At 40.4% G+C, this 10,000-nt stretch overlaps 1 protein-coding gene and 1 pseudogene across 3 annotated transcripts in view; both read right to left on the bottom strand.

The window, feature by feature from the left end:
- Positions 1-476, bottom strand: part of LOC101314437 — a 2,072-nt pseudogene extending 1,596 nt beyond the window's left edge. The window contains exons 1-2 of the transcript XR_184152.1: positions 463-476; positions 1-122 (exon numbers count right to left, since the gene is read on the bottom strand). The exon at positions 1-122 is cut by the window's left edge and continues 1,596 nt beyond it. The product of XR_184152.1 is annotated as an ATP synthase subunit alpha, mitochondrial-like (transcript). The remainder of the gene's footprint in view (positions 123-462) is intronic.
- A 1,090-nt stretch (positions 477-1,566) lies between these two features.
- On the bottom strand, positions 1,567-3,247 carry LOC101301929. Of its 2 annotated transcripts, XM_004290886.1 has the most exons (3): positions 2,436-3,247; positions 1,834-1,986; positions 1,587-1,736 (listed from the first exon to the last, which is right to left on the bottom strand). In XM_004290886.1, the coding sequence occupies exon 1, from the start codon at positions 3,155-3,157 to the stop codon at positions 2,483-2,485; it is 675 nt and encodes a 224-aa protein (XP_004290934.1). In that variant the 5' UTR covers positions 3,158-3,247; the 3' UTR covers positions 1,587-1,736; positions 1,834-1,986; positions 2,436-2,482. The 2 variants fall into 2 exon arrangements, with proteins under 2 accessions (XP_004290933.1, XP_004290934.1); XM_004290885.1 differs by having other exon boundaries at positions 1,567-1,986.
- Positions 3,248-10,000: the final 6,753 nt, after the last annotated feature.

Here is a 10,000-nt window from a genome sequence, read left to right as displayed (position 1 = left end):
ATCCACCACTGTCCGAATAGCATTTCCCGCTGCGGTTTGAGCGGCAAATGGTGTCCCTCTTCTTGTACCCTTGAATCCACAAGTACCGGCAGACGACCAAGAAATTACTCGACCCCGTACATCTGTAACAGTCACAATGGTATTGTTGAAACTTGCTTGAACATGAATAACTCCCTTTGGTATTCTACGCGCATTCTTACGTGAACTAATACGTCTATTTCTACGCGAACCAATTTTTGGTATAGGTTTTGTCATATTTTATCATCTTATAAATATAAGTCAGAGATATATGGATATATCCATTTCATGTCAAAACAGATCCTGGTTTTTTTACTGATTTTTTTGTACATCTGTACATCAGGTCCTTCCTATTTTGGGAGTCCCTTTTGGTTTAAAAAGATTATCCTTGTCTTTGTTTATAACTCGGGTTGGAACAAATTACTATAATTCGTCCCCGCCTACGTATTAATCGACATTTTTCACAAATTTTACGAACAGAGGCCCTTATTTTCATATTTGTCACTCCCTTTCTTAATTCTGAATCTACTTAAATTGGAAGAAAATAAGTTTCTTAAAATTTCTAACTTCGAATTGTATCTCTACGAAAGAATGTTGAAATCAAAAAACCACCAAATTCTTTGAGTCTTTACTTTTTAATATACTAAATCAAAGATCGTGATAAACAAAACCCGTGATGTTTTTCGGTTGAGAAATATTAGTCCAATCAATGCACCATCATCCATTCCACACCACCTGACACAAAAATATCATGTGAATGGGAATTCATGTATATACCCAGAGATCACGTTTGGAAGCATGTCCGATATGGAAATGTGGATTCAGAGAATCCCAACCAGAGGAATAGGAAACAGCCAATTAAGTTCAATCCGATTCGCATGTAAAATTACAACCACCAGTAATTGCGAAACGTCGACCTCAACCTCAACCTCTACCGGGAAAATGAGTTTGGTTTATGTTACTGTAATTGTGACCCCATTTGCCTCATCCCCGTCAACCGACGTTGTCTTAGCTCATGGCTGCCAGCTGCAAGAAGTTTCTGTAAACAATACTGATATGGACATCAACTAAAAAAAAGGTTGAAGAGCTTTAAAGAAAAATAGAGAAAGCTTGAAGTTGAAGACTTGAAGATGCTTCCTTTCAAAGGTAGGTAGGTTGGTTGTGCTAGTCCATATGGAATGAGAGGGTGCCATGATGCCATGATGGCTACATACATCATCATCACCCGTTAATATATAGCATTTCTAGTGTCCCATTCAAGATTCTCTTTTTTTCCCCTTTCTTTTTTCCAATCACGGCACCGATCACGCCTGACGTCAAATTTAATGGTGGTTTCCAGCCTTCCGCCTTCAAATTTCCAGGTCATTTTCTTTCATCACTTTCTTGCTTCCCAAACATGCCAGTTATTTTCTCATTAATAAGCTTGGTCCACTTGAGATTCCTTTCGTTTCGGGTAAAAATTGGAGTTACCATGTAAATGAAATATTCTTATTTATTTTCGTATTTTCACACTTTCTATACAAAGCTAGGATACAGTTCATCAAGTTTATTGTTCTTTTTTATTTTTTATTTTAACCTGTTACTGGTTTATTTTAATTTATTTTTTGAATCATTGTTCCTTTCGTCAATGTCAATGGGGACACAGCCTTCCAGGAACCCAGTTTCAAAGTGTCCTATTTTTCAAAATTCTGATGAAGTCCATTAGTCAAATATCAAGCCTGCAACAGAAGCACCCAGCTCAAGAAAAGTTTAGAAAGATTTAAAGGACAGCAATGAGATTAACAAGGAATAACGAAATAAATGAAAGGAATATACCTGGCATAAACGCAACGCAACAATACGGCGGAGCAAACGGAACGTAACACACGCAACGCAACTTAACGGGACGGTGAACGGAACAAACCACGGAACTGAACGGAACGGTGGACGAGCAAACACAACGGTGGTGAACGGAACGGACCCCAAACGCTGCAAAACACAAATGGATGGAACGGCTGTGTCACAGAAAGAGAACCAAACTAAACCAGTTTTGCAGACTTGAAATTGAAATTATTACTAGAAGATCTGTGGATCTTCCTTTGATTTAATTTTAATTTTGAAGATTTCTTTAGGGATGGATTCGATTTAAGTGATTGTTCCGAAGATTGTTCCTTCCAATTTCCAAGGCTAATGATATCATTTCAACTGTACATATATGGAGTTTCTCTTTCACAGTGGTGTTTCGAGCTGCCGATTCAGTAGAGAAGCCCCAAAACTCGCCGGGGTTGACTCGGCGCCACCGCTTCAAAATTCTTCGAGTTGAGCTGGACTGAGCAAAAGCCTTTAGATCTGATCGGATCTGGTGCGATGCTTGCTCGGAGATGACTCGCCGGAATATAAGATCGGAAAAATAGAGAAATGACCGGAAAATAACCAACCTGTGTCTGCTCTGTAAACAAAAAAAACATCCAGAGAGATACATCACTCAGCTATTGGCCTTGGACATGACCGAGAGTCGGCTCTGCCGTGGCTGGAACCCAGCTCTACGCCTCTGCTGATGCGAAGAAGGGCGAATCAGAGCCGTCAAGGCTCTCTTCACCCACTCGCCCTCGACGCCGCTGATGCGAACCAGCGAGTTCGTCATGGCAGATCTGCGCATATTGAGCCTGTTGTTGGGATACGGCGTGTGGTTGTGATGCTGATTTGAGCTCCCTTGATTCTTGTGCAAACTGCAGCGGAACGACCCCGGATGCGTTGTCGGGGAGCACATACACGTCTTCCTCGACGCTGCGATGGGGCCGTTCTTCTTCGAAGCAGTGATGGAACGGTTAGGTGAGATGGAGCGGTGCTCGATGGAGAAGCGGACGGCAGGGGACAGAGCACTGGAGGTGTAGAGATTGACACGCGTCGGTGAAGCGGCACGGTGGTGGTGGTAGTCCTGGTGGTTGTAGTGGCTGTGGTTGTCCTGGTGTTTGTTGAAAAAGGCCGACGACGGAGACGAGAAGCTGGAGCTGGTGGAGGAGGCGAAAGCCGAAGCGGTGGATTGGATCGAGGCATTGGAGGAGCCGGTGTAGAACCTTCCAGAAGGTGAGAGAGAGCGAAGGACAGGTCCACTGGGACGGGTCCTGGTGCGGGAAGATGAAGCAGAGGCAGTCGCCATTGGAGAGTATAGAGAGAGAAAAGAGGAGAGAGCAGGAGAAATGAGAGGGGGAGGTCTTTGTTTTGCCCTAAGGGCCCTTTCGGGGTTTGGTTTGGCAAACCTAATGAGTCTCAAGGGTGGGTTTTATAGATGGGAGGCGCGAGGGCGGATGGGAATTAGTTGGAAGTTGAGTGGTAGTTTGGGGATTTCGATGTGCAGAGCGTCTGGTGGTTTCTCTAGACGTTGGGAATCTTATCCAACGGCTGTGATGATGGCGACCCGTGCAAAACGACAAGGGGTTTTACTGAGGAGCCTGCCACGTTTGGAAACTCTGGCAGGTGAATGTACCGGAAGCCCAGGTCCGGTTCCGAAATTACGGCTTGCCATGGGCTGGTTCTGTGTGGAATTGCCAAACTGGCCCGGACTTTTACATTTTTCCTCCTCCTGTCCTAGGTTTCTTTCCTAATTTGTTTTTTTTTTCTTCTTTTTTCTGAGAGGACTGGTAGGTTTTAGGTTGCTTTATTGAGAATTTTGAGAAGAAAAAAAAAACAGTGGGCGTTGTGACAGGGTTGTTCCCAATAATAATGATGAGTTGGGTCCTTTTACGGTGAAATTCATTTCTTTAGGTGGAGCGGCCTTTTTGTAATGCTCCATTAGGTGTGCACATCTTATCCCTCTAGAGATTTTTTCCTTTCTCTTCCAAATCTTTGCGATCTTGTTTTGAAATTTGAATATTTTTTTACCATAGGACTCGATTTGTTATGGCTTTTAAGTGTGGGGATTTGATTTTTGTGAATGGAATCGAAGCTTTTCGTACTCTTATAGAATTTTAATTATTGATAATCAAACGAAAATTCATTCAAAGTTATGATGAAGAGTTCAATATCATTTAGTCTAGTGATATCAGTCTTCTACCTGTAAGTGAGAGGTCGTGAGACTTATGATAGACTTGTTGTAGCATTTTAGTTATTTGTTTGATTAAAAAAAAAATTATGGTGAAAAAAGTTATAAGTCAATTCGGTACGTTACGTATTGCAACCATTGCAATAGTTGAATACATCATAAAGACAAAATGACATTTGTTTAATGTTCACATTCGAATTCGGTTACAAAGGTTAGCATGTTGAAGACTAACTTGTTTTTGGTTAGTGAGTAGTGTTCGATATGAATTTTGGTTACACTCTCAAATTGAACCTCGTTTTGTGAGTAATGTTCAAACATACTCTCTCCCCTCAAAAACTCAAAGCTAGGGTTCGGAAAAAATTTTGGTTTCTCTCTTCTCCGGCTGCACCGCATCGCTATGCCGACACCTGGTTGGTGTGGCTAGACGAGAGATTTAAGGGTGGCCAGTTAGTGGCGGTTCCCTAATGGTTGGCAATGGTGAGCTGAGAGTGGAAGTCTCTCCATGAGGGTGGCTGAGAAGTTGCAGATTATGGGTTGCAATTGGGTTATGGCAGAGGGTTTGTCGTTGATCTAAACTATCATGGTCGTTTCAGTCTTGCCGACATGTGAGGTGAACTGAATTGATGGCGGCGCGAGGCGAATTTGTAAAGGAGAACGCGGCGGCGAAGGGTGGTGCCTGGATCTAGGTTGGGTCCACCTGCTTTGTTTTGGTTGGATATCGTGGAGGGTGGTACCTCCCCTTGAGATGTGGACGACGATGCGCGTCAGATGACGGTGGACATTGGCAGCGGGGACCAGATGGTTAGTTGTCCATCCTCTTTGAGCAAGGGTTTTGTCCTCCTTTTCGAGTGAGGATTTAGGGTTTGGTATGTTGGTGTTGTCGTGTCGTTAGGTGTGCCTATGATGTATGTTACAAGTCACTAAGTATAAGCAACAATCTTTGATTAATTTAGAAGGAATCTCTATCCCCACAGTTATGTTACTACAAATGTTGGCCACTTGGTGTCACTCGTAGTAGAATCTTAAGTAGACATAGCCTTGTTATCAAGACAAGATATGTGAACCGCTATAAGTCTTGTGTCGTCTCGCTCATTCTTTGTCTCGCTTCTTACTTAGTCTCCTGATTGACACATATACCATATATGTTAAGAAATAATTTTCATACACAATTACATAGTTTGATGATATGATGTACAAAATGTAGAAGCAACCCATCGAGAGTTGTGACCTAAGTGATTTTTCTGTTTGCTACTTTTGTAACCGAAAAAAGAAAAATCATATACTCAAAACCTATCTGACCAAACTATCAAAGTCGAGCTTCACACCGGAAAAGAAGATTGAGCTTATCTCGACTTAGATGGGTATCAAGTTGATAGTGTTCAATTAATTGAGATTATGTATTTTAACCCTACGCTCCTTATAAGGTAATCATTTGTATTTTGTATGCTTGAAAAGAAAAAAACCTAACTGACGGTTCTTGTACGGACACTGGAAGTCCCCACCCCATGGGATTAGAAAACGATTACACACGCATCAAGCTAGAACTGCATCCCAAGTCTCCACGTGTTACCTGTTTAGCATTGACTATCGAATTAGTGATCAAGTTGAAATGTATATATCAGTATATGGCTGCTTTAGTAGACTAATTCAAAGTGGTCAACATTTCTTAGGATTGAAGAAGCAGAGAAGAAGAAGCACAAGAAGGCGGAGAGAATAGACTAATCTTAGCAGAGTTTATTGAAACTGTTTCTTTGAATTATTCTGGATTCTTGAATATAACTTCATTCATACACATGCATAAACCGATTCCGAGGCTGTGTACAAAAGGGTAATCAGATTCCTTGTTTCACAGGCAAAAATGGGAAAGCGAAAGTTGATGACGAAGAAATTCTAATTAGTTGGCCAATTTTGTTCGTAATTAGTTTTGTCATAAACTCTTCGCCTAATTCTGATTGGAAATAACTTGGGTGACCATATATGGTCACTTATGAGTGATAAACACTAATGAGAGATAGATCTGTGTTAACAATAATTATAAACAAACATGTAAAATACCCAAAACCCCTATGTTATGTTTTTAAATTGCAGCCAAACATTTTAAAATAGACACGTGTCTCATGTTTATTGGTTGTGGTCACCTTAAGATGACCAGCCCTTGTTACCGAAGTAGGGATTAGGGGTTGAATACAAAAGCTCTTATACAAAAAAGAAGGATCGAAGGGTTCCACCCGTAGAGAATGGACCAAAGAATGGTGGTGATCGACGATGATGCCATGATGGTGATCGGATTTCATATATTCCTGCATTTATACTGATGGCTCATAGTGGTTCAAGTTCTCTCTGTTGTGACTTCTCATTCTTGCCATTAACAATGGGAAAGCCAGAGTTTGTTGACCTAGTTAGTACTCTGCAATACTAAATCTTGACGAACACAAATTTCATACTCAATATCATAATTTAGCCCTAGTTGCAAGGTGCCAAGTCAAAGCTTCACAATCTGGTAATTAAAGAATGAAACTGTTTTACTCTGCAGTAATTTGAGTGCGTGACTAATAGTTCAAGTGTTTTGCACGAAACAAAGTGAAGTTTAGACGAAGCAGTCTGCCAGTCTAGTATTACAAATGGTTACTGAACTTTAGTCTGTTTCCGATCTAGATTAACATCTGCTCCGGCGAAATATGACCCTCGGTGCTTTTGATCCCTTCTCCGGCGACCATTCATTCCCATAGCGTTGATAAGACTATGTTAATTAGGTGATTTTGAAACGGTAGGTAAGCATTGGCTTGAATAAGGGGACCAAACTCATAGCTAGCATATCCTTCTGCTAGATATTATTTTGTGATAATTACCCAAGCAACTATAAAACTAGATGCTCGTGTTCATCCTATCCAAATTGCAGATCTGTTCGAAAATCTTACAGAAGGTTATTAGCTAGCTAATCATTGGGGGTTTCACCCTAGGAAACTTGCCTCCTTCCAACAAGATCAGATTCAACCGGCCTATATTATAAGTTGCAGTCCATCTTAATCCTCATAAATAGACAATAGATAACTTCACATTTGTCAAATAGGGATAGAGTGAAGCCCTGCATAGTTTAAAACACAATTCTTGTGTAATGATTAAGTAGTACTTGGTGCATATCTTTAACTAGGTCTTGTTGTCACTTAGTGCACTTCCAGGATAAGGTCATGGCCTTTAAACAAAGGCTTGATGGAGTTTTAATACAAGCTGTTGAGATATTCAAGCTGTAGACTAAATAGGAAGTGGAGGATGATGATAGAGTATTTAGAATTAGACAACTGTATGGTGATGGAAGTGACTCAAATTAATTAAGTAAAGCAACCTCTTATTTTAATTTGATGTGGTAGTCACATAGGCAAGGTGTTGCAGATGATTCTATAATCTGGGTTTAGTGGTTAGAAGCTAGGTAGGAGAAAAGAAAGCAACCTTTTGAAATAGAAGAGTGGGAAATACAGTATCAACTGTTGATCATGACCTGAAGCAGCTCTAAAAGCCAAAGCACCTGTATGGAGTGTGTCCGCTTCTTCTACATGCCTTGGTCTGTTCTTATGCATGTCTTAGAGTTCCATAGTTTTTGTTGTGTGAGACAGACCAAGGATTTAATAGAAATTGAAACTGTACATAGCCTGATTTTGAGTTTACCAGTAATAGATATGGAAATCTGAAACTGAAGGAGGCATAATTTAAGATATGGATTTTGTTCAAATAGGTATAGTTGAAAATTTATCAAAGTTGAGAAGAAAAAATGAAACTTTAGTTTTTCAATACACATTTGACGTTTTTTATTTTATTGATTCGGTTTTTTTTGAATCATTATTGATTCGGTTGTGGTTATTATGTTCAAGTCAATAAGACAATAGGTATGACTTGGTATATATGTATATTGCTTTGCCCTTTGGCAAAGTTTAGGGGCAGATGGCTCTTATTGATGGCTTGAAGCAAAGAAAAGTTTCTACTCTTTGGTAACTTCATATTGATGCTACATAATTGTCTTTGCCATGACAACATAAGCCCTGTAGAGTCCATAAGGTGTACCTGTCTTGCATTATAAAAGAAGACTAATGCATACTCCTATAGTCAAATACTCAAATTCATGGTGGTTGGAAATGTTCCAAGAAATTGGTTGAGAACTTGAGGAAGAGGAAACTTTAAACTAAAGATCCTCTTTGATTGGTATGGATCAACTGGGGAGCAGGAGTACAAGGCTTTCCACCCCTTCCATAGAAGGCATGCACCACCACTGTACTACTTGTGAGTTTAACATGGTATTGGAGCAAGCATATATCACTTGTTGATTATTATTGAGTAGTAATTGTTTTTCCCTATTATTGAGAATACTAAATTGACAATTCACCAACACTAGAATGGGTGAATTGATGCTCAAACTTATATAAGGGAGTAAAGACAGGAAGCCACTCTCAATGTTTCAGATTTAAAGGACAGGCCGGGAAATGATTGAAGGCAACCTGTAGCATATATCACAATGAATGCTCACCTGCTAAGTGACTTCCAAAGATAAACAAAGCCAACTACTTTCCAACCAAATTCAATATATGTCCAAAACCAGTGAACAACTGAACATAATTCCAATTTCAAACTTAATGAACTATTTTCTGCATAATATTTTTCTGTAATAATGTGGTCACATAGAGAATCATAAAATATGAAATTTTAGACTATATAGCAGGGATTAGCAGCATTATGAATGTGATCTCTATTTTTGTTGAGCATTATGAACCTGAATTCATATATTACTTCTTGCTTCTTAATAATGAGTCAATAGTCCACCATTTTTTTTCTAAACCCTAAAATCGAGCAGCCTTGTTTTTCCCGATTTCTGACCAAAATTCCGACTGCCTTCCGCCGGAATTTTATATCCCCAGAAAGCTCTCTCCTCCCCGGATCCAACGCCGCCGGTCTCACCCTGAGAACCGGCCGCCGGAAGATTCCAGACCGCCGCCGCTATCGACCACCGGTTCACCACATTCCCTTGCTCCGATCAACCTGAAATTTTGACAGCAGCTTCCCCATCCAGTGCTGCTCCTCCTATCAAATTTTCAGCCCCAAATTAGAAGTATAAGTAGGCGAAACGTTATTTCTCCTCTCGGCAGCCTCTAGAAAGGTATGTTTTTTGAAATCTTAAACTTTTCCAAGTTCAATAACTCGGGGAGGATAAAATCCTTTCCTCCTTTCTCCATCTCCATTCTATGCTTGGGATTTTGTGCGTGCAGGTACCCAAATCCCGGAATTTTATTCGCGGGTCAAGAGTGTGTTTGATCACTCTTGTTTCTTTGTCCGGGTTGTGTTTGATCAACCCCGACCTTTCACCGGATTGTGTTTGATCAATCCGAGGCCTTTTTCCGAATTGTGTTTGATCAATTCGCGGCTTTCCCGGATTGTGTATGATCAATCCGAAGGACAAACCATTAAAAGCATCGTTTGTGACCTCTATCGAGTCTCATAACAGCTTGGTTTTGTATGCAAGAGCAATGTAACATTCTGCTTCTTTGAGTTTTGACGTACTAGATGCCTAAGGCGGATCTTCGCTTGGTATCTGTGGAACCTTTCATTGGAAAGGATTAAACCACATGTTTTGACCCCCAAGCTAACAAGCCTAGATGCCGATATTTCACATCTCATGCGCTCAAAGTCTTTGACGCGCCACATCGACAAAAGCCTTCAATGGCAATCTGTGCAAAAAGTAATGACCACAAAGTACTGTGGAATGCACTCATGGAGCGTTTCTCGAAACGTTCATATAACTCTACTTGTTGAGTTATTAGTCAAGTGGATTGCTTACCACCTTAATTGACTACATATTGTTGATGATCTTTTGTGGCATCATGATCCATAATTTTTTAGCGGATTCGATCATCATCAAGTTCTCTAGGTCCTCCAAGTTGGTGTGGAATTACCAACGAGACTTGATTTTGATCATAC

The sequence above is a fragment of the Fragaria vesca genome, linkage group LG2, assembly GCF_000184155.1.
Source record: "Fragaria vesca subsp. vesca linkage group LG2, FraVesHawaii_1.0, whole genome shotgun sequence".
Classification (NCBI taxonomy): Eukaryota; Viridiplantae; Streptophyta; class Magnoliopsida; order Rosales; family Rosaceae; genus Fragaria; species Fragaria vesca.
This window is presented reverse-complemented; position numbering and strand designations above follow the sequence as displayed.

Excerpts from the sequence above, each read along its gene's own strand:
- LOC101301929 (XM_004290885.1), bottom strand. The coding sequence starts at position 3,157 with ATGGCGACTGCCTCTGCTTCATCTTCCCGCACCAGGACCCGTCCCAGT.